General features: G+C 40.5%; 1 protein-coding gene across 1 annotated transcript in view; it reads right to left on the bottom strand.

Moving 5' to 3' along the window:
* lsamp (limbic system associated membrane protein) overlaps window positions 1–25,161 on the bottom strand; it is a 550,120-nt gene that overhangs the window by 70,612 nt on the left and 454,347 nt on the right. The window contains exon 3 of the mRNA XM_060943389.1: window positions 3,635–3,760. Coding sequence (XP_060799372.1) covers window positions 3,635–3,760 — 126 coding nt within the window. The remainder of the gene's footprint in view (window positions 1–3,634; window positions 3,761–25,161) is intronic.

Consider the following 25,161-nt stretch of genomic DNA (forward strand, 5'->3'; position numbering starts at 1 on the left):
TAATGAGATGAGATGAGATGAAAGTACGTCCCTTTACACACTCATCCAGAAGGGTAATTTTGCACAAGGCCATCTGTCTACAGCAGAAAAAGATAAAATAATAAAACGTGTCTGGAAAAATCCCAAGAGAGTCTGGAGCCAGATTCGTGACGTTACCTGCGGAAGCACCAGCAGGCTGTGCGAGCTTTGCACGGTTTCAGTGCACAGCCTGTGTAGACCAAGCGCTCCCATTTCTCTCTCATTGTCCGGTCTTTTGGGAAACGATGAGTACTAATCCCATCAAGATTGGTGTTGCTACACCCTCCTACAATACATCTGTTAATCATTTTAATAATTATGTGATAACATTGAAGACATTTGCAGAAAACCACCAGGTTGTTTTCTCATAAACAAACCAGCGCTGACGTAAGATTCAGAAGGCGGCGTCCCGCACGTGACGTCACAAAAATCAATGTTTGCTGGGAAATCCAAATGCCAAGTTTTTTCAGAGGCGGACCAATTCGCCTCAAATGGCTTGATTTCAACTGAATTTTTCTGGTATTGCGCAAGGTAAAAAAATTGCACAAAATGCACAGCGTGACAGATATTTGACCAAAGTTTAATATAAAATAGGAGAATTACATTGATCTTGCTCCTGAATTTACCCGCGATATGCACTTTAACCCTAAATAATTAACAATTACCACTTCACAGAGTCCTGTGTATTCCTTTTATACCACACTCATGTATAAACAACTACTTGTGGCCATTTTTGTCCATTTATAGCTACATTTACACCAAACAGCCAGAACATTAAAAACACTGACAGATAAAGTGAATAACATTGATTATCTCATTACAATGGCACCTGTCAAGGGGTGGGATATATTAAACAGCAAGAGAACAGTCAGTTTTTGAAGTTGATGTGTTGGAAGCAGGAAAAATAGCCAAGTGTAAGGAGCAACTTTGACAAGGGCCAAATTGTGATGGCCAGATGACTGGGTCTGAGCATCTCCAAAATGGCAGGTCTTATGGGGTGTTCCCGATATGCAGTGGTTAGTACCAGGGCTTTGAACCAGAATTTTTTTCCTATTGGTTCGTTCCAAACAGAAACGGAATTTTAACGTTTCCGGTTTTGGGTTCCACCATTAAATAGACGTTCCCGAACCGGTTAGAACAAAAAAATTTCGTTCCCGGAACGGTTAATTACGTTCCCTGTCAGCTGTTTAACAAATGGCTATAAAATTATGTCTCTGTCTCATCCAGCTTAAGCCAAATGTAGGCTAATTCTATTTCAACCTTCACTAAATAAGACAAGAAATAATTCAAAACAATTATTATTTCAAATGTTGGCGATTTGGATTCTCAGTACGTCTTCCCATCTACACAAACAGAAAAAGTGCCAAAAATGAAAGATAATTCGTTTAGTGTGTTACCAAAGGCTAGTCAGGCCCTATGCATTGATAGGCTAACAGAGGTTAATGTCATTTAATGTTCGCGAGCCTCTCATTAACGTGGACAAACATATTGATATCATGTTTGAAATTGACGTTTTTGAATAATGATAGACTGCAATATTTACCTCTTATTTAAGATGTGGAGACGTGATAGTAGTCCACCCTCCCACTCTCTACATTCAGTCAGCGAACGTCACACAGGAAGTGAACCCCAGTGGGTCATAGAAACTTGCGCAGGAGAAGAATGACTTTATCTGTAGGCTACGGAAACTTTGAGGAATGAAATAAAAACCAGTATTAACCGGTTACCATTATTTTTAATAAGTGTTTCTGTTCCGGAACATAAAAAATAATAAAGTTTCTGGTTTTGTTTCTGTTCCATGTGAAATAGAAAAAGTTCCCGGTTTTCGTTTTTGTTCCTTGAACCGGTTCAAAGCCCTAGTTAGTACCAAAGAAAAGTGGTCCAAGGAAGGACAAACTGCTGAAAAAATGAATGCTGACACCTTTTTCTTTAAGCCAGCATTAACTTTTTCAGCAGTTTGTGCTATAATAGCTCTTCTGTGGGATTGGACCATATGGACCAGCCTTCATGCCCCATGCGAATCAATGAGCCTTCGACACCTATGACCCTGTCGCTGGTTCACCGGTTGTCCTTTAGATCCTTGGACCACTTTTGTTCAGTACTAACCACTGCACACTGGGAACACCCCGCAAGATGTGCCATTTTGGAGATGCTCAGACCCAGTCATTATGGTTAACATTATGGCTGATTGGTGTAATGTTGTGGGACATCAGTGAGACAAGTTCCTTCACTATAAACATCAGTCTGAGATAAAATAAAGCTTGTCATGTTACAAGTAACCGCAAAGTGCAAAACCATAAAAACATCCTGTGTCTCTATCCATAAATTCTAAATAAACCTTCTTACAGAAAGCTTCACCATAATCACCATATCAATTACACATCATCTTTATTAAATAACATGTAAAATGACTGTTTATTGATGTCCAACGATCTCAATCTGTCATTAAGTTCAATTCTATGTCTCAAGTCAATTAACATCAACAGGTTCATTAATAAATCAAACGCAGCTCCGTCAACTGCTGATAACATCACAGATCCTATAATCTGTCACAGTCCTGCAGATCTGCAGCAGCTTATGTTTAAACCCTGAATATTTCACAAAAATGAAAAGTTCAGAAGTGTTCATAAAAACAGCAAAGCGAAAGAAAAAAAAGACTATCTGCCAGTCTTCCTGATCTCTCAAGCATGCGTGCAATAGATCTCCTTCAACTCTGAAACTCTTCAAAGGACCCCAGTTCTTCTGAAACAGCACTAGGGAAGATTAATCTGATGGTACGTGATGATCTCCGTCTTCGAAACTCTTTGAGATAATTGATTACAGTTGGATCAAATGTGATTCATCTGCTCACTTTGGGGGAAAAAAAAGCTGTCTGAGTCTGGGACAAATGTTTTCGTGTTAGAACCTGAAATAAAAGAACAAATCAAGGACGCGACATGCAAAATGAGGTGATTTTGTGGGCGGAGCTACATGCTCTGATGAATAGATAAAACTATAGATCAAGCATGATGGTTATAATTTGACAACTACCTATGCTGCCATTGCTCTGTCATAAATGCAAATAATTTTTTAAAAATATGATATTTCTAAAACTTTTCGCATGTTTGTTTGCTCGTTCCTTCCCAATGTAACTCAAAAAGTAGTGAACGGATTTTGATTAAATTTGGTGGAAAGGTGAACCATGGGCCAAGGAACAATTGATTAGATTTTGATGCAAATCTGGATAAGGATGTGGATCCAGATATGTATGCAAATCCAAGATTTTTTTTGGCTGTTCCCAATGTAACTCAAAAAGTAGTGAACAAATTTGGATGACATTTGGTGGACAGGTTTAGTATTTTCCGAGCTTCAAGTGATTTGATTTTGATGTTGATATTATGTGCCTTGTCGGAAGTATGTGCTCTACTGAGTGCCCTTCTAGGTAGTTTTTTGTTTGTATTTTTTTTCTTAAAAAAACATCATTCATGTCATCATTGATTTCTTGAGACATGTAATTGATAAACTGCTATGGTACAAACAGAATAAAACACTTCCAGGAAATGCTGTTATAGGCAAATAACCAACTTTTGGCTCCCATTAATTCATTAAGTCACGTCTGATTGGCTTCGTAACTCACCCGATGGATTGAGCAGCCTCCAGGTGATGGCCGGATCAGGCCGACCATTAGCAAGACAGCTCAGGGTGACGTTACTGCCTTCGTTCACTGTGATGTCCTCTGAGACTCTGTAAATGTAGGCAGGAACTGAAAAGGAAAAAATAAAATGTCCGAGTTAGAATGGAATTTGAATGGAATTGAGTGTTTAATTAAATATACAGTACTGTGCAAAAGTCTTATTCACCCTATAGATTTCTATTTTATGACTTCTACATTATCGAGTCAGTACAAAAACATTTTAGACTTCCAGATGTTAATATTTTTTCCAGCACAACATTAAATCTCATCTCATCTCATTATCTCTAGCCGCTTTATCCTGTTCTACAGGGTCGCAGGCAAGCTGGAGCCTATCCCAGCTGACTACGGGCGAAAGGCGGGGTACACCCTGGACAAGTCGCCAGGTCATCACAGGGCTGACACATAGACACAGACAACCATTCACACTCACATTCACACCTACGCTCAATTTAGAGTCACCAGTTAACCTAACCTGCATGTCTTTGGACTGTGGGGGAAACCGGAGCACCCAGAGGAAACCCGTGCGGACACGGGGAGAACATGCAAACGCCGCACAGAAAGGCCCTCGTCGGCCGCAAGGCTCGAACCCGGACCTTCTTGCTGTGAGGCGACAGCGCTAACCACTACACCACCGTGCCACCCACATTAAATGTTACAGAAAAAAAATTGTTTGTATCTGAGCAGCATATTCCATAAGAGAGCACTTTTCAGATTAAAAAAGAAAACATAACGAAGGCTACTGGGTTTTGGTGCAAAATCAAGAAGCGAGTGTAACAGTTAAAGTGTCCAGAAGAACTGTGGCTGGTTCTGTAAGATGCTCAGTAAAACCTACAGCTCATTTCCACATAAAACTGCACTCACTGGACCTCAGACTACTACTTTTTTTTTTAAAGCAAAGGGTCGTCTCACACCAAATATCGACTTTTTTCATTTATTATGGCTTACTGCTTACTGTTTATATTATTTTTTAAAATACTGAAATATTTCATTATTTTTTCCAGCCATTTTTAGTCTCTTTACATGTCCCTAAGACTTTTGCACAGAACCGTATGTGCCATAATTACGCGTATACATTTTGACCACCCTATCCCAGGGGCCGTGCAACAATGCAGGATTTACTATACACTCAGAAAAAGCAGAAACATTCCTTGCCTGAACAGGTCTGAACATCTGAAGGTGCAACGCCTCAAGATTTTATCTCGATATTGATGGATGGAACTGTTTTGTACAAACATGACAGGAAAACCAAGAGGAATTTCAATCTGTGTTGCATTAGAGCAGATCGTTCCTACAGAATGCAAATACATTTTTCTAATATTGTGGGAACAGTTTGAAGAACCACATACTAACCACAGTGTTCATCAGGTGTCCACAAACTTTTGGCCTTAATTCGTTCTTGTGAGACGAGTGTTTTCGATTTTGATTTCTATTTTGGTGGCCATGTTCCACACACACAAAAAAAGACCTTCCTTAGTAAAGGTATTCTTCAATGATCCATTCTCGGTCACATTCTCTTCTTTCGACACAATCTGTGAAACAAGATCGATCACTATTCCTCTGAAACATTATGACTCTCATGGTTTCTCACGTGGACAAACAGAAATGTCCTTAAATGAATAAATGAAGTTCAGATTCTTTTTGTTGGGTGGATTTTGGGACTCATCAGCTTTCTTTCACCTGAGAAACATTCCTCATCCTCAGATTAGAATCATGCATCACTTTTCATAACATTAAAGCACATGATTTTCTTTCCTTGGGGCTTGATTACTGGAACTTGTACAGTCAGTTAACAAAAGACTGAAAAAAGCTGAAGCTTGTTCAACATGACGGAGCCTGGGTATTAAGAGGTACAAAATATACACTGCCTTCATGACTCTTTCAGGAATTATTTGAAAGCTCTGCTGCTGGTGTTTAATGCACCTGCAAAAAAAAAAAAAAAACTTTTGTCCATTTTTAGCTGTTTTAATAATTTTGTCAATAATGTATTATTATTATCCATCCATTATCCACAACTGCTAATCCTGTATATGTTTGCAGGCAAGCTGGAGCCTATCCCAGCTGACTACGGGCTAGAGGCAGGGTACACCCTGGACAAGTCGCCAGATCATTGCAGGGCTGACACATACACAGACAACCATTCACACTCACATTCACACCTACGCTCAATTTAGAGCCACCAATTGTCCTAACCTGCATGTCTTTGGACTGTGGGGGAAACCGGAGCACCCGGAGGAAACCCACGCGGACACGGGGAGAACATGCAAACTCCACACAGAAAGGCCCTCGTCAGCCGCTGGGCTCGAACCCAGAACCTTCTTGCTGTGAAGTGACAGTGCTAACCACTACACCACTGTGCCACCCATTATCTCATCTCATCTCATTATCTCTAGCTGCTTTATCCTGTTCTACAGGGTCGCAGGCAAGCTGGAGCCTATCCCAGCTGACTACGGGCGAAAGGCGGGGTACACCCTGGACAAGTCACCAGGTCATCACAGGGCTGACACATAGACACAGACAACCATTCACACTCACATTCACACCTACGCTCAATTTAGAGTCACCAGTTAACCTAACCTGCATGTCTTTGGACTGTGGGGGAAACCGGAGCACCCGGAGGAAACCCACGCGGACACGGCGAGAACATGCAAACTCCGCACAGAAAGGCCCTCGTCAGCCCCGGGGCTCGAACCCGGACCTTCTTGCTGTGAGGCGACAGTGCTAACCACTACACCACTGTGCCACACATTATTATTATTATTATTATTATTATTATACCTAGTTATTATGCTCACATCAACATACCTTTTTTGATAATTATTTTTTTTATTTTTGTGAAGCTATTTGACCTGCATTAAACAGTACATCCATGTAAAATACATAAAAATTCAGGTTCCTTGTCTTATTATTATATAGTGACAGCAACAATGAACGCTAATAAAGGATTATAATTAGCAACAATGAGAAAGAAAGGCCATAAACAGTACAGTGGTGTCTGAAAGTTTGTGAACCCTTTAGAATTTTCTATATTTCTGCATAAATATGACCTAAAACATCATCAGATTTTCACACAAGTCCTAAAAGTAGATAAAGAGAACCCAGTTAAACAAATGAGGCAAAAATATTATACTTGGTCATTTATTTATTGAGGAAAATGATCCAATATTACATATCTGTGAGTAGCAAAAGTATGTGAACCTTTGCTTTCAGTATCTGGTGTGACTCCCTTGTGCAGCAATAACTGCAACTAAACGTTTCCGGTAACTGTTGATCAGTCCTGCACACCGACTTGGAGGAATTTTAGCCCATTCCTCCATACAGAACAGCTTCAACTCTGGGATGTTGGTGGGTTTCCTCACATGAACTGCTCACTTCAGGTCCTTCCACAACATTTCCATTGGATTAAGGTCAGAACTTTGACTTGGCCATTCCAAAACATTAACTTTATTCTTCTTTAACCATTCTTTGGTAGAACAACTTGTGTGCTTAGGGTCGTTGTCTTGCTGCATGACCCACCTTCTCTTGAGATTCAGTTCATGGACAGATGTCCTGACATTTTCCTTTACAATTTGCTGGTATAATTCTGAATTCATTGTTCCATCAATTATGGCAAGCCGTCCTGGCCCAGATGCAGCAAAACAGGCCCAAACCATAATACTACCACCACCATGTTTCACAGATGGGATAAGGTTCTTATGCTGGAATGCAGTGTTTTCCTTTCTTCAAACATAACACTTCTCATTTAAAGCAAAAAGTTCTATTTTGGTCTCATCTGTCCACAAAACATTTTTTCCAACAGCCTTCTGGCTTGCCCACGTGATCTTTAGCAAACTGCAGACAAGCAGCAATGTTCTTTTTGGAAAACAGTGGCTTTCTCCTTGCAACCCTGCCATGCACACCATTGTTGTTCAATGTTCTCCTGATGGTGGACTCATGAACATTAACATTAGCCAATGTGAGAGAGGCCTTCAGTTGCTTAGAAGTTACCCTGGGGTCCTTTGTGACCCTGCCGACTATTCCATGCCTTGCTCTTGGAGTGATCTTTGTTGGTCGACCACTCCTGGGGAGGGTAACAATGGTCTTGAATTTCCTCCATTTGTACACAATCTGTCTGACTGTGGATTGGTGGAATCCAAACTCTTTAGAGATGGTTTTGTAACCTTTTCCAGCCTGATGAGCATCAACAACGCTTTTTCTGAGGTCCTCAGAAATCTCCTTTGTTCGTGCCATGATACACTTCCACAAACATGTCTTGTGAAGATCAGACTTTGATAGATCCCTGTTCTTTAAATAAAACAGGGTGCCCACTCACACCTGATTGTCGTCCCATTGATGGAAAACACCTGACTCTAATTTCACCTTCAAATGAACTGCTAATCCTAGAGGTTCACATACTTTTGCCACTCACAGATATGTAATATTGGATCATTTTCCTCAATAAATAAATGACCAAGTATAATATTTTTGTCTCATTTGTTTAACTGGGTTCTCTTTATCTACTTTTAGAACTTGTGTGAAAATTTGATGATGTTTTAGGTCATATTTATGCAGAAATCTAGAACATTCTAAAGGGTTCACAAACTTTAAAGCACCACTGTATATGGTACGTATTGTTTGGCTATATACATGCATGTGAATAAGTACGGTTATTAAATCTGGGTTTGGGTTTGGAAAAAAAAAATTCACTGAATTTCTGAGTGAAGCTGAGATTTATTCCTGGTATGGATGATCCAGAAATAAATTGAACCATCATGTTATGGAGTGGAGTGGTGATCGGTGAATTTACAGCTTCATCTGTACACACGGTAAATAAAATATGTTTATTCTTTTGGACACACATCTCTCTTATCGATCTTGTTTCATCATTGAAGAGCACCATTGTAGCCGAGTACAACTTGATATTTTCTTCACATTTCGATGCTCGGTGAAGATTTCAAGGCAAAGTCAAGAAAGTTGACTCAGATATCTCAGACAAGGCCTGAAAACTTCTTGTTACCTCAAACCCCAGAATGCACGGGCAACATTGGTATGTTCCGTGCCTGAAGGGTCTGAAAAACTCTGGAGGATTCTCAGTAAACATTAAATTCCTGTCTGACCTTGAGGCTTATTCAGGTAAAAACTTGTATGTCCAAAAGATACTGAAAATGTGATACAACAAGTCCAGAGCAGGCTGACGACTACACTATGACTCATCTGGTTCCTCAGGTGCCTCATAAAGACCTTTAGAGGACAATAGTGGCACTGTTCTGAAGGTTAAAGATGGAAAGAGTGGTTTTAACACCTCTGGTGATGACGAGCTGATTTGCTTTCACTTGCAGTGCATGAAAACAAATTTATTCACGAGCAATTTCCTTCAAGAATTGACTTTTTTTTTTTTGCAGCCACAAATCTGATTTGTGGTTGAAACAGGCAAGACGTCTCATTATTAGCAGATAACCATTTGAACTGCGGTTAAATGGGTGATTTCGCGTGCAATCCATAGTGTGCCAATATTGCCCGAGCCAGGCACGACCAATTCAATTCATTTTAACTGTGTAGCACGTTTAACAATAATTGCTGTCACAATACAAAGCAGCTTTAGAGAAATCCGGATCTCCACAGATTTAGATCCCTAATGAGCAAAGCAGAGGCGACAGAGGCGATGAAAAATCCCTGAAATAAAGACATGAAGAGGAACCAGACTCTCAAGGACCATGCTGTGAATCAGACCACAGTCTTTGAATAACCACAGAACCATGTTTACGATTACAGCAGCACTCCTTCGATGGTACAATTCTATTTCTGGGAAATCTGTCAAGTATCCATGTTGCGCATAGAGTAACTATTGGTACTATAAGCATGCACGAAACATCCCATAACCATTTCTAAACAAAGGGCCCAGGCTTATTAGTATGATAATACTAATGGCATTCTAAGCTCTTTACACACCAACTTCACACCTCCAGACGTGCTTCCATGACATCACGTCGAAGATCCTGGAGATTCCAGTCACTTTGCTTGCCTACTCCAAGACCTTCACATTCATATTCTAATTAATTTGCAATCTAATTAAGATGCTATCTTGTTATTTACGAGAGCTTCACAGGGACATGTAGACTCATGACGAGGGCGAGGAAAAGTGATTAAGCACTTAATGCCGAGTTAAAGAAGTCAATAAGATCCTAATTGGAATCTTCTGGCACCAAACCAGGTTGATTATTCCATAAAATCGCTGCTAATTTCCAACAAATGGGATTTGATCTTTGTTTTTGGCAAACACTAAGATTTTCTGTTCAGGAAAACAGGATTGTAACATACACATATACGTTTTTTTTTATTTATATAGGTTTGTTGTGATACAATAAACTCCACTAAAATGGTGTAGTGTTCCAAATTGTTTCCATTTCAGTTTACTTTAGTTATTCTTCGTGATAAAAACTCTAGACACGTGTATATACATACATGTAAAATTATCAGGCTTGTAGCACTCGAGTCTGACCCGTGTCCTAATTTTAAAGACTCGCGATTTGACCTGGACTTGAGCACTGATGACTCAGACTCATGCATTAACTGCATTTGGACTCGTAAATTGGAGACGAGGACTCTGATTTTTTCTTTATTTTTTGCAACATGCCATAATAATTTGCCATAAGATATTTATATCTACATTAATTTTTGTACTAATTTTATGCAGGAGTGTCACACCTGCGCGCCTTAGCGCATGCATTAAATAGAATCTCGGGCGCGCTCCGGACAGCGCGTGCACCAAGCAAACTCTTGTGCACGCTGTAAACGACTCGCACCTGCACAGGATTAAGGCACAATCAGCACGCCTGTATAAAAACAGTGAAAACACACTTACTTTGCGAAGTATTGAGTTGTGTTGCTGACATATTACCAAGCCTTATTTCCTTATTTGGTTTCCTGATCCCTGATTTCCTGTTTCTCGTCTTTGATTCTGCCGAGTCTACGATAGCCTGTTTGTGCCTCGCTCAACCTATTGCCTGTTTTGCCATTTTACGATTTTGCCTGCCGTTCTGGATTGTTTACCCTCTTCACTTGTATTAATAAACACACCTTCTGCACTTACATCCATCTCCCAACTATCTCTGACAGAATGCTTCACACTCCCTGATAAAGAAAAGCATATTCACCTGTTCATATGTCATGTTCAGGTACAAACTAATGTTGAAGGCGCTAAAACAGCCACGTCACATGGTGCGGTTGGAGTCTTGTTCTCGGACTCGACTTAAATTTTTTTTTAATGACATGGACTTGACTCGGACTTGAACACTGGGGACTTGAGACTGGACTCGGGCTCGAGGTTTAGTGACTTGACAACAACACTGAAAAGTACTATTATTATTATTCGTAGTAGTAATAAGAGGAGGAGGAGTAATTCACTCCCCTTCATCATGTCCTCACTAGCTACCATTTCCGGGAACCTGCGAGCACATTTGCCAAATCACACTACCTTGACGAAACCACTGCTAATGTTTTACATTGTCTCGATCATAACGATATTGAATTCTAATGCTAATCATGCTAGCTTGACTTTGCTGCCTAACTAATATAACAGCAACTAGCATCAAGGCTGGTCATGCGAACTCAATGGGTGGATGTCTAACAAGACACCAAGGCATCAAGGACCATTTAAAACTGATCAAATTCTCATTTCCCGTCTTCTAAGATGCCTGTAAAAGTGCCTACACTTGAAGGCAACACTGATGTATCAATGTGTCCTCCAGAGGTGGAAAGTAACGAATTACATTACTCGCGTTACTGTACTTGAGTAGCTTTTTTGTGTACTTATACTTTTTCAAGTAATTTTTAAAGAGTGTACTTTTACTTTTACTTAAGTATGTTTTCTTTTAAGTAGTGTACTTCGGTACATTTTACATCACAACCGTTACTGAGTAAAAAAAATAAATAAATAAAAAATAAAAAAAGGCTAAAATGGAGAAGGGGAAATGCGTTCTGGAAATGAATCACGGGAAGGACAGTTGTCGCGCGCACGAGTCTCACACAGACGATGGCGGACATGCACCGGCCCTTAAAGGGGGGGGGGCTTCGGGGGGGCTCAAGCCCCTGGGCCACAGCCAATCAGGGGCCTTGTAATATTAATAAAATAATAAACTGTCGGAATCGTGGGCCTACATTAATGTACGGATAGAAATAAGGTTAGAAATAAATGAGCGCACAGTAGCCTGCTGTAAGAGACATGGTGGATGTGGTTCACGAAACGAACACCCACAACTGTACCAGAATGTAACAAAATGTAACGTCACGCACGAAAGCGCGCCAAAGACTGCAGACTAATGAGACACAAATTTAGAGGCTTTGAATGATGAAGCGTTCACATGTTAGCGGGGTGCATAAAAGGAAAAAAAGAGAGAGATGCAGGTAATGATAGAATCGTTGCCTAAAGTCACAGACTTTTTTAAGGTAAGGATCACCAATCTGTTCAGAATATCAGCTACTTATCAGTTATCAGCCTACCAGCAGCTAGGCTATGTGCAGCTAGGCTAGATATGCTATGATCTGTCCAACAGTAAAATAAATCAGTTGTGATTTGAATACGTGTCGTGTGATTTGAGTTATAATCCTGTTAGTATAATAGCATATTTCGATGGGGATAATAAAATGTCTAAAACGGCATCTACTGAAGAAATTGATGAAAAGATTGTAGGCTATAATGTTCACAGTTCGGGCAGCAGACAGAGTAAGCATACTGAGGGGAATAGCAATACAAAGCTAGCGCAGATCCACATTTCTCGCTAGCTGTGTTGGGTGTGTTGTTAACCCGTGTGGATTTAAGTGAAATATTTGAGAAGTTCTGTGGTCAAGACAGCGTTTTAAGGTAAGGACGCTTGATTATTAATGTTTGCCTGCCGTGGCTTGTTGTTGACGAAAGGCCCACATGATTTTGCCTTATGCAGCTACTGCTAGCGTCATGCTTTGAACTAGGTTAAGCTCATTTGCGCTAAAGGATGGGTTTATTGAAGGACTTTGATGTAGCTAGTTTCTTTTTTAAAAATCGTATGCTCAAAACAGTATGCCCGTGTTCATCATGTTTAACTTTTTTCTTGATGGAGTGCGTGAAATATTGTTGCAAGTGGTATTTCGATGCAGTCATGTCAAAAAGGCAGTTGAATGCACGGTCTTATTCAAGGAGAAGGAAGACTTGCATGATGCTTGAACATAGATTGGTAAAACAGACCCTAGTAGGACTTGGTTTCGTGTATTTCGGTCTGTAGAGTTATGAGTTTGGCCGCTGTCCATGGTGTTTACGTTTCATGTGGCCGCCGAGCCAAGTACCTTCATCATCATCATCATGTTCCCCTGTCAAAAGTTAAACTCTCTAGGGGTGCTTCTGCTGTAGCAGTTGCAGCAGTTGCTCAAAGTTTGATTTGTCCATCATCATACGTCTTATCTGTTGGGTGTCTGTGCCCAGCAGATTTTCCCATTTCGTCCATTTGTAACCATTTTTGTCAAACAGGAGCTGCTTTTGCACTTGGTTATTGCCCATCTGGCAAACGTGAGCAATATATTTTAGTTGTTGTACGTAGCAGGATAGTTTTATATCCTGGGTTCCTGTCAGTTTCCGGAGGTCAGCATTGGACATCTTGTAGCTCCAGTTTATATCTTCATTTGTAGTGTTCTTTTGGTCAGGGGCATTCTTTCGTTTATATCCACTTTTAATCATTTTCCTTAGGAAGCCGTGCCACACTACCTCAATTTTGTGAATTTCACTGGATGATAGTTGCCATGCCTGTGTGCTGTACAGGAGACGAGATCGAACGCATGCCACTAGGAACTTTATATGGGTTTTTAGTAGTATTCGGTGGTCAGTTAGAACGTGTTTCAGTTCATTCCATTTCATGAATGCAGCACTTATCCTAGCATGCAGGAAGTGTGAGGATTCATCACAGTTGCTGACATTATAACCAAGATATTTAAAGGTGCGGACGTTTTTAATATTAGTGCCGCCAAGGGAAATGATACTTGGTTTACATTTGATATCCTCATTGACGTTAAAAGCCATTGTTTCTGTTTTGACATATGATATTTGTAACCCAAAGCGGGTGTAGGTCTTATCATACAACTGAAGAATATTCTGAAGCTCCTCGATGGATCCAGCGAGTATGGCCTGATCATCTGCGTATAGAATCTCTGTTATGCAACCCTCTCCTGATGCTCGTGCTTTCGTACGCATTTCTCTTGTGGATACCTCATTTGGAATGCAATATCTGAACTTCAAGCCTGTATCTGGGTACAGTTTTGATATCTCATGCTGTGCAATCCTGACAACAAAGTCCATATAGATATTTAAAACTGATGGCTATTCTAGGGCACCTTGTCTTGCAGTGAATGTTTGTTTTCATGCCGCCAAGCTATTTTTATGTATTTTATTTTTTAAAAGGACTTGTCTGTAGGTGTGTGTGTTTTATGTTTACAACACATAGGTCTACATTAGCGCACACACGCTTGTGTGGTTATCTCTGGCCATGCCCCTGCGTGAAAGTTACGCAGTATCACTGTCCTGTCCGTGGTAATAATAAGAACCGGCTCTGTAATGATAATGCGCGCGTTCTTCTCTCCCTCTGTGGTCAGATGTGTTGAGCGATGTGAGCGTGGGCCTTGCGCAGCTACACTGAGCCAAACGTAACCTATCGTAGGCTTCTAGGCTAATTACGCGCTTACACTGTAAATGCTTGACACGTATTGCAAATAAAATAAGAGTGTTTTCCTGGCCAACGGTAAGGGTAGGGTTGACAGGTAGCCTATGAGGGGCCTAGCCCCTGGGCCACGGGTGTTGATAAAGCGCCCCTGCGGACATGGAGGAGACCGAGGAACCTGTGGTGGACGACCCTGCAGAAAACGCAATTTCTTCCAGCAATGAAGTGCACCCCTGGCCCTACATACGTGATCACTTCAGCTTCGTAGAGAAAAGGGGTGACAGTTTCATTATGCAATGCAGATTATGTGTGCCCAAGAAGACAACCATTGCGGCATACAAAAATTCGACGTCTAATCTGCGCAAGCATGTTGAGGTAAGTATTGTCATTGGCATCATAATCACGGGCGCAGATAGAGGGTGGGACGGGTGGGATTCGTCCCACCCAGATTTAAATTCACCTCGTTCGGTCCCCCCCACTTATAGGGAGGAAAAAACGTCTATGCTGTCTTTCTTTGCATAAGGCAAACCTCACGGAAAAATCAAAAGACTAATTACCATTCGGTTTATTGAGGTGCACAGCAGTGTATACATAGTTGCAACAACTCACATAAAACAAAACAAAGACTGATATTCGGTTGGTTGAGCTGCGCAGACTGCACAGGTTGCGAGCTCGAGCTTGGTTGCTATGGTTACCCACAACAAGTTTGACAGGCATATCGGGGTTGGGGTTGGTTTGCTGGCAGCTTTGTCCCCCCCAGTTTTTTGTCCCCCCCAGTTCAAAAAACGTATCTGCGCCCCTGATCATAATGTTTCCTTTCCCTAGTAAAACCGACAATAGGCTGGTTATATTCCAAAAATAGTGGATGGCATTGCTAATGTTGAAGTAGCAACCTGTTGGTACTGTAACATAACGGTAACTAGTCTGTTATTCGGTTGGCTAATCATGCAAGCAAGTTAGCTCGCCAACCTGACGTGATCAGTCCTCCTACCATTCTACATCCAACAGGCCAGAAAGGAATACTAAGCAAAACAAATAATGTTTGAATTGAATTGTTCAATAACACACAGTGCACACAGGCAAGCTACGAGATTTCGGTGCAACATTTCACTTTCATATTTCGTGTACAATGCTTTGTGTGTGGTCAGGGCGATGTAAACGACATGACTGTGTGTATTGACCTTTTTTGTTTGTCTCAGTTTTAATGCAGCATTATCCTAAGCATTCAATTTGATACACTTCCTTTAAATAAAACATCTGGGTTGAGATGTACATATATCCTTGTTTCCTCTTCTTTTTCATTTTTGCACAACACAATGGAGGCAGAAAACACCCATTGTTAAAAGTACCGTTTTACTTTTACTCAAAGTACATTTTAAATGATCTACTTTTTACTTTTACTTGAGTAGATTTTTTGTCTGGTAACTTTACTTGTACTTAAGTAAAATTTCATCAGAGTAACAGTACTTGTACTTGAGTATAATATTTTAGTACTCTTTCCACCTCTGGTGTCCTCAATGTTCGATCTTTGTGGCAGCTCCCTCAAGCAATGGGAAATGAAAAAAAAAATGGTGGACTAAACTTCAGAGGAAGTGATTTTGTGTATAAACAGACGTTTTGGGGCTTTTTTCACTGAGACTTTTGAAAAGTTACCAAGAAATAAACATTGTACCATTGTATAACTCTGTGACTGTAAGGCTACGGTCGCACTACATCATGATGCTTTGTGATGAGTTTTTGATGAAAATGAGGCATTTGGTGGCGATGTTTCCCCGAGCCTCAGGAAGTATTCCCAAACCCATCTGTGTGTATTCACCACATAGTTTGCCAATAAAACATTGCCACCAAATTTCACTGCATGCATGACATTTTTGGCCAATCACAAGGCGCAGATACACCCAAAAACAACTCGTGAAGCTCAGAGAACATTCGGTGGTGACACTACAGATTTTTCATCGCTAAGTATTTGCAAATTAAACCCATCATGAACTGTAGTGTGACCGGAACCTCACCAAATACTGTATATTGTTTGATATGATTTGCAAGGCATCTGTTAGCCAAATAGCTAACTCTCTGGTTTATTCAGTTACATGATATACTGATGTTACATGTTACCGTAAATACTATACTAAAAGGTCATTCCAAATCAACGTCCAAGCCTTATGAGACTCCTGTCTAAGCAACCTTCTGTTTCAAACGCAGCCAGTTTAACACCAAAGCAAAAAATACGTTACCCTGCAAAAATATATCCTAACAATTGAATCACATGTAGCTTGAGAAACCGTGAAATGTTTTTGAAATGTTGGAAAACTTAGAGGCTTTACATCTGACGCTGGAGACTCCTTCCATTAATGTTAAAGGTGCTGACTACAAAGTCATCTGAATTTTTAAAAATTTTTTTTAATTGTGCATGGTATAATCCTGTGTCCCACAAGAACAATGGACGAGATGTGATCATTTTGATATCCTGAGGGTCGCTTTTCTCCATTTTGGGACTGTTTTCCAACCTCTTGAGGTAAACAGTATGGCCCTACAGAAACAGCTGAGCGCGAGGAGCTTGAGCTGATTAGCATAACTATAGAACTGTGTCACACCAAGATGGTGACACATGGAAAACATCGTGACTCTGCATCGACCTCGGAGAGTTTTGAGTCGCAGGGATGTAATTTGTGGTTGACATTCGCAAATAGATCCATGAAACAAAAGATCAATATATCTTTTCTCTGTTCCTGCTTTTGTGTTCTCGTTTCTTTCTCTGTAAGATCAGAACATTAGGTGTGTTTGCGAAGCATACTCGCTACCATGGAGTCGAGCACATGCACTCTAATGATAAGACAGCTAAGCGCTAGCTAGAATGATTTGGTTATCTGTCCAGAAAAATGACATGTGATCAAACCTTGCTCTGTCTTGCAGTTGCACTCACTAGGCAGGCTTTCCTTTTCTTTTCCGATCCAGGGAGAGCCGAATCCTCCATGTTTGCCCACAATAACTTGTTTTGAATCAAAGTAGGTCAGACACGCCCCACAGTGGTCACGTGATATAGTTGCGCACGTGCTTTGGCAATCTCCGGAATCGTAAAATGCGGGACAGTTTTTATCTCGACAAAACATTTACACACAGGATACACAGAGTGTGTATGCAGCAGCGAAACATCTCGAAACTCCAACAGCAATAGAAATCGAACATTTTGCCCAGAATTCAACTTTGCAGTCAGAAGCTTTAAATAAACACCTTCTTACAAAAAAATTTCACCATTTCAACCTTTTTAATCTAGTTATGTGTCTGATGCTGAAGCCCATGTGAATCAGCAGTTACTATAGAAACATTAACAAGTGCGTTAACATTATCTTTCTAGAACACAGGTTGATCAACATCTTCTGACCAATCAGGGTCCAGATTTCAACAACATGAAGAAATAATAATAATAATAATAATAATAATAATAATAATCTCATCTCATTATCTCTAGCCGCTTTATCCTTCTACAGGGTCGCAGGCGAGCTGGAGCCTATCCCAGCTGACTACGGGCGAAAGGCGGGGTACACCCTGGACAAGTCGCCAGGTCATCACAGGGCTGACCCATAGACACAGACAACCATTCACACTCACACCTACGGTCAATTTAGAATCACCAGTTAACCTAACCTGCATGTCTTTGGACTGTGGGGGAAACCGGAGCACCCGGAGGAAACCCACGCGGACACGGGGAGAACATGCAAACTCCACACAGAAAGGCCCTCGCCGGCCCCGGGGCTCGAACCCGGACCTTCTTGCTGTGAGGCAACAGCGCTAACCACTACACCACCGTGCCGCCAATAATAATAATTATTATTATTATTATTATTACTACTACTACTTATCTCAATCTAGTTCTGTAAAAGAAGATAAAACTAGCGCTAGCTATGCGTTTGGCTGGTCATGCTGCTCTCAGCTACTTTTATTTATTTTTTTTCCCTTTCAGCAGGTATTTATCAGCTGAAGGTGAGATTTAACAAATCAAACGTGTGACGAAGGAAGGCATGAGTTGCATATTTGATGGGAGAAGGGTAGAGTTTCTACACCGGTCAGCAGTTTAGGTGTGATCAATCAGACGCTGTGGGCGTTTAATACATCACAGCGTGCCAGCACTCGGCTCCATGATGAAGAGCGTCAGTGAGAAGCGAGAGGCGTGATGTGGCATAAACACGATACGGATCTTTCTTGGAAGTGAACGCAGAAAAGAAGTTTGACGCAAGTGATGACTGGTGATATCAGCTGACAGCTCGCACGTGTGTGTGTGTGTGTGTGTGTTTAATGCATTCTTTAGCACTTAAACACTCAACAAAGCAAATAAGATTCGTGCCAAATCTTCACGCCTCACGTCTTGATGTCTGAGTTGTTAAAAAAAAAAAACTCGACTTGAAACAATGATTTCCATCATGTTATTTCATGAAATGTCACTTTTCTCCACCGCAGCTTCCTTTAACTTAATCCACTGTGTCTCATTAGCATTCAGGCTGCAGGACACGAGCGCGATCCCCAGGGACTCTCGGAATATTTTACTCTTCTGTCCTTCAAAATCGTTTCTACCCATTGCTTCTTCAGGAAAAAAAAAAACCCTCTCTTGTTGTTTGTTTTGACACAACCTTTGAAATGCTCCCCACACTTAAGAGAGAGAGAAAAAAAAAAAAAAATATATATATATATATATATATATATATATATATATATATATATATAGTTTTCTGAATTATTAGAATCAGCCCAAGAGAGGGAGAGGAAACAAATAAATATGGAGTTAAAAAAAAAACCCAAACATTTTATGCCACTACATTTGACCTTCTGGAAGCTGAAAGAAAGCTGGAAAGATAGATACAAAGAAACAAAAGAAAGAAGCAAAGAAATAAGTTGTATCTAATAAATATATGAATATATTTATATTTCTTATGAATTTTTAATAAAATACAATCTAATTATTTTATGGAACATGATTAAAACCAATTTCAACCAAGATAAACCTTCTTCTCGTAAATATTTTAAAACGATCAAAAAGAACAAAAATCACTGAACATCTTTCTCCTCATTCTAGTTTCTCAACACAACTTACAGCTGAAAACTCTGTGCCTTTGTTCTTGACATGATGCTATTGCTTGGTAATTTATTGGTATAATTTTGAGTTTTATAAGTTTACAGGCAGTAAAGCTCTGAGCTTTGAGCAGATGTTATTGAAAAAAGTGTCGTTGGAAATAAACCACCTATATTTAGCTTCCTTTATAATAAATTTGATCTTAGCTCATATATTACAGTACATAGTTAGCAGCATATCACATTTAATGACACATGACTGTGTGATTGATCACAACTCACACAGAACAGTGTCATTGAGAATTGTGTGTGTGTGTGTCCCCGTCCCCTGTACTGCATTTTTGCAGCATGTATTACTGAATATGATTATTAAGCCTCCCTACTATTCTTCTTCTCCTCTGATTATATAATAATAATAATAATAATAATAATAATAATAGGGGCAGCACAATGGTGTAGTGGTTAGCGCTGTCGCCTCACAGCAAGAAGGTCCTGGGTTCGAGCCCCGTGGCCGGCGAGGGCCTTTCTGTGTGGAGTTTGCATGTTCTCCCCGTGTCCGCGTGGGTTTCCTCCGGGTGCTCCGGTTTCCCCCACAGTCCAAAGACATGCAGGTTAGGTTAACTGGTGACTCTAAACTGACCGTAGGTGTGAATGTGAGTGTGAATGGTTGTCTGTGTCTATGTGTCAGCCCTGTGATGACCTGGCGACTTGTCCAGGGTGTACCCCGCCTTTCGCCCGTAGTCAGCTGGGATAGGCTCCAGCTTGCCTGCGACCCTGTAGAACAGGATAAAGCGGTGAGAGATGATGAGATGAGATAATATAATAGGTGTTAATTATGAGTTTATTACAATAATAATAAATGTATAACTAACATTATTATTAATATTATTAGTATAAAGAGGTGTTGATTATAAGTTTATTACAATAATATGTATAATTAACACCTATTATTATTATTATTATTATTATTATTATGTTATAATAATAATAATAATAATAATAATAATAATAATAATAATAATAAGTGTTAATTATACATTTTATTATTATAATTATTATAATAAACTTAAAATTAACACCTATTATTATTCAGAATCAGAATCAGAATTACTTTATTAATCCCTGGAGGGAAATTCAAATTTGCAACCAAGCTCCTGAATCAAAGAAGAAGAAAACATGTCTAAAAATAGCAGATAAAATAGTCTTTAAAAAATAAATAAATAAAAATAAAATAAATTTAAATAAGTTCAATAACTTAAGTAAAAGCAAAATGAAGTGATTTTATATACAATGATTCCTATATACACATATTGCACCTGAGTTAAGGATACAGGGTAAGACAGTGTACCGCAGTTATACAGTGGCATTGTACAGCTTGACAGCAACAGGTACGAATGATTTCTTGGGTCTCTCAGTTGTGCAGCGTGGAAGAATCAGCCGTTTACTGAACGTGCTCCTGTGGCTGATCAGCTCCTCATGTAGAGGGTGGGAAGGACAGTCTAAGATTGTTTTTATTTTGGACAGTGTCCTCTTCTCCCACACCACTGTCAGAGAGTCCAGTTCCACGCCTACAACATGGCCGGCCTTCCTGATGATCTTATTGAGTCATTATTATTATTATTATTATCTCATCTCATCTCATTATCTCTAGCCGCTTTATCCTTCTACAGGGTCGCAGGCGAGCTGGAGCCTATCCCAGCTGACTACGGGCGAAAGGCGGGGTACACCCTGGACAAGTCGCCAGGTCATCACAGGGCTGACACATAGACACAGACAACCATTCACACTCACATTCACACCTACGCTCAATTTAGAGTCACCAGTTAACCTAACCTGCATGTCTTTGGACTGTGGGGGAAACCGGAGCACCCGGAGGAAACCCACGCGGACACGGGGAGAACATGCAAACTCCACACAGAAAGGCCCTCGCCGGCCACGGGGCTCGAACCCGGACCTTCTTGCTGTGAGGCGACAACGCTAACCACTACACCACCATGCCGCCCTATTATTATTATTATTATTATTATTATTATTAAAGTGGCAGATTGTGACTGTTTTTGCTCTCTGTCTGTCTCACTCACTCTTTCTCTCTCTCTGTTCTTCCTCTCTCACTCTGTCTCACTCTTTTGCACTTTATCTGTCTCTCTAGCTATCTATCTGTATCACTCTCTGTCTCCGTTCCTGTATTCTTTTCCGTCTATCTCTCTGTCTCTCTCACTCTATCTGTCTTTCTCTTGCTTTGTCTCTCTGTCTGTTTCTCTCATTTCCTTGTCTGACCCTGTCTTGCACTCTCTTTCTGTCTTTATTCCTCTCAAATGAAGACGTTTGTTAAAATGTCAGTTATAGCATGTAGGCTATATGCTCTCTCTCACCCCCCCACACTTGTTCATATTTGCAAGCACTGAGTCCTTGCATGTCCTTGCATTCTTTCACTTTTTCTCTTCCCAACTCTGTTTTTACACATCCTTGACAACTCTGCCCCTCCCCCAACCCCATCTTGTCACCTTGCTGTTATCGTTATCTCAACATGCTGGATAATAATGAATCAACTGCTCCGTGTCTGTTTCCACCAGAGCTTAGCCGAGTCAGATCACTACTGCTGGAGGGATGCTAACGTTAGCTAAGTAACTAGTTAGTTCCAGTGTCTTGCAAAAGTATTCGTCCCCCTTGGTGTTTGTCCTGTTTTGTCGCATTATGAGCTGGAATTAAAATTGATTTTTGGAGGGTTAGCACCATTTGATTTACACAACATGCCTACCACTTTAAAGGTGAAAATTGCTATTTTATTGTGACACAAACAATAATTAATATGAAAAAATAGAAATCTGGAGTGTGCGTAAGTATTCACCCCCTTTCATATGAAACCCCTAAATAAGAGCTGCTCCAACCAATTCACTTCATAAGTCCCATAATTAGTTGATTAAGATTCACCTGTGTGCAATCAAAGTGTCACATGATCTGTCACATGATGTCTGTATAAATCAGCCTGTTGTGGAAGGACCCTGACTCTGCAACACTACTAAGCAAGCAACATGAAAACCAAGGAGCCTCCAAACAGGTCAGAGACAAAGTTGCGGAGAAGTATAGATCAGGGTTGGGTTATAAAAAATATCCCAAACTTTGAATATCCCAGGGAGCACCATTAAATCCATTATAGCAAAATGGAAAGAATATGGCACCACTACAAACCTGACAAGAGAAGACCGCCCACCAAAACTCACAGACCGGGCAAGGAAGGCATTAATCAGAGATGCAACAAAGACACAAAGATAACACTGAAGGAGCTGCAAAGATCCACAGCGGAGATGGGAGCATCTGTCTATAGGACCACTTTAAGCTGTACACTCCACAGAGTGGGGCTTTATGGAAGAGTGGCCAGAAAAAAAGCCATTGCTTAAGCAAACATGCTTGGAGTTTGCCCAACAGCATGTGGCAGACTCCCCAAACACATGGAAGAAGATTCTCTGGTCAAATTAGACTACAATTTATCTTTTTGGCCATCATGGGAAATGCCCTGTGTGGCGCAAACCCAACACCCTGAGAATAAAATTCCTACAGTGAAGCATGGTGGTGGCAGCATCATGCTGTGGGGATATTTTTCATCTGCAGGGATGGGAAAGCTGGTCAGGACTGAAGGAAAGATGGATGGCACTAAATACAGGGCAATTCTGGAGGAAAACCTGTTTAAGTCGGCCAGAGGTTTGAGACTGGGACGAAGGTTCACATTCCAGCAGGACAACGACCCTAAACATACTGCTAAAGCTACACTGGAGTGGTTTAAAGGGAAACATTTAAATGTCTTGGAATGGCCTAATCAAAGCCCAGACCTCAATCCAATTGAGAATCTGTGGCATAACTTGAAGATTGCTGTACACCAACACAACCCATCTAACTTGAAGGAGTTGGAGCAGTATTGCCTTGAGGAATGGGCAAAAATTCCAGTGGCTAGATGTGCTAAGCTAATAGAGACATACCCCAAGAGACTTGCAGCTGTAATTGCAGCAAAAGGTGGTTCTACAAAGTATTGACTTTGGGGGGTGAATACCTATGCACACTCCAGATTTCTGTTTTTTCATCTTAATTATTGTTTGTTTCACAGTAAAAAAAAACAAAAACAAAAAAAACCCACTTTGCACCTTTAAAGTGGTCGGCATGTTGTGTAAATCAAATGGTGGGAATCCTCCAAAAATCCATTTTAATTCCAGCTTGTAATGTGACAAAACAGGACAAACACCCAGGGGGATGAATACTTTTGCAAGACACTGTAGCTAATGCTAACATCGTCTTGTGTTTTAGCTCATCAGGATTATACTGAGGCAAAAAAAAAAGACAAGAAATGTGAGCAGATGTTCAGATTTGAATTCAGTGTAAACTCTGGGGTTAACCCGCAGAGAGAGAGACAGAATCATGGAATAACAAAGGAGAAAGGGTGAAGAAAGAGCAAGACAGAGCAAGAGAGTGAGAGAGATAAAGGGAAACATGAAGAAAAAAATGATAGCAAAGTAGAAAAAAGATGATTCTTTGGACATTTAATGGTTTGAGCCTTCAGAAAGTTTCTCAAGGCTTCTGGGACAAACTGCACAACCTTCAGAAAGGAGTCTGAAATAAAATCTCCTTTTTCCTCAGAGTGTACAAAGAAAAAGACAGAGTTTATTCCGCTTTTTACTGACGTAAGCTGCTTTTTATTTAATTTGATGAAAAAAAACAAAAACAAATTTACATTGCTGTCTCAAAACCAGCTGCTTATATCAGCAGCTGGATACCAGCACTGATGATGTATTGGGTCTGATCTCGCTACAATGGCAAGAGAAACTGGATTAGAACTGCTTCAGATCTCCGAAAAGCAGCTCCATCAGCAAAATGTTCAATCCCACAGCGTAATAAAAAACTTCCCAAAAACAGAGAGGCAGAAAGTTATAACACTAATAACAATTTCAGTTTAGGGTTGGTATTTTTCACACTAACTAATATGAAATAAATACAAGTAATCTACACTCACTGGTCACTTTATTAGAAACACCCATCCACTTGCTGTTTGGTGCAGTTCTCTAATCAGCCGATCCCTTGACAGCAGCACAATGCATCAAATCATGCAGATACAAATCAAGAGCTTCAGTTAATGTTCACAATGTTCAAACATCAGAATGGGAAACGTGATCTCAAAGTGTGACTTTCTTTCACTGTGGCATGGGCGTTGGTTTGAGCCAGATGGACTGATTTGAGTATTTCAGAAACTGTTGATCTCCTGGGGTTTTCACACACAGCAGTCTCTAGAGTTTATATAGAATGGTGCGGAAAACAAAAAAAACATCAAGTGAGCGACAGTTCTGTGGGTGGAAACAAACACCTTGTTGATAAGAGAGGTCAGAGGAAAATGAACAGATTGGTTCAAGCTGCCAGGAAGGATATAGTAACTCATATAATCACTTTTTACAACCGTGGTGAGCAGAAAAGTATCTCAGCATGCAACAGCAGAAGAACACATTGGGTTCCACTCCTGCAGCCAAGAACAGGGATCTTAGAATCAACAAGTTCCTTTTAAAGTGGCCAGTGAGAGTATATAAGTCACCAAAACCATCCATCCATTATCTGTAGCCACTTGTCCTGTGCAGAGTCGCAGGCAAGCTGCAGCCTATCCCAGCTGACTATGGGCGAGAGGCGGTGTACACCCTGGACAAGTAGCCAGATCATCGCAGGGCTGACACATAGAGACAAACAACCATTCACACTCACATTCACACCTACGGTCAA

This window comes from Neoarius graeffei, chromosome 16 (genome assembly GCF_027579695.1).
Source record: "Neoarius graeffei isolate fNeoGra1 chromosome 16, fNeoGra1.pri, whole genome shotgun sequence".
Lineage (NCBI taxonomy): Eukaryota > Metazoa > Chordata > Actinopteri > Siluriformes > Ariidae > Neoarius > Neoarius graeffei.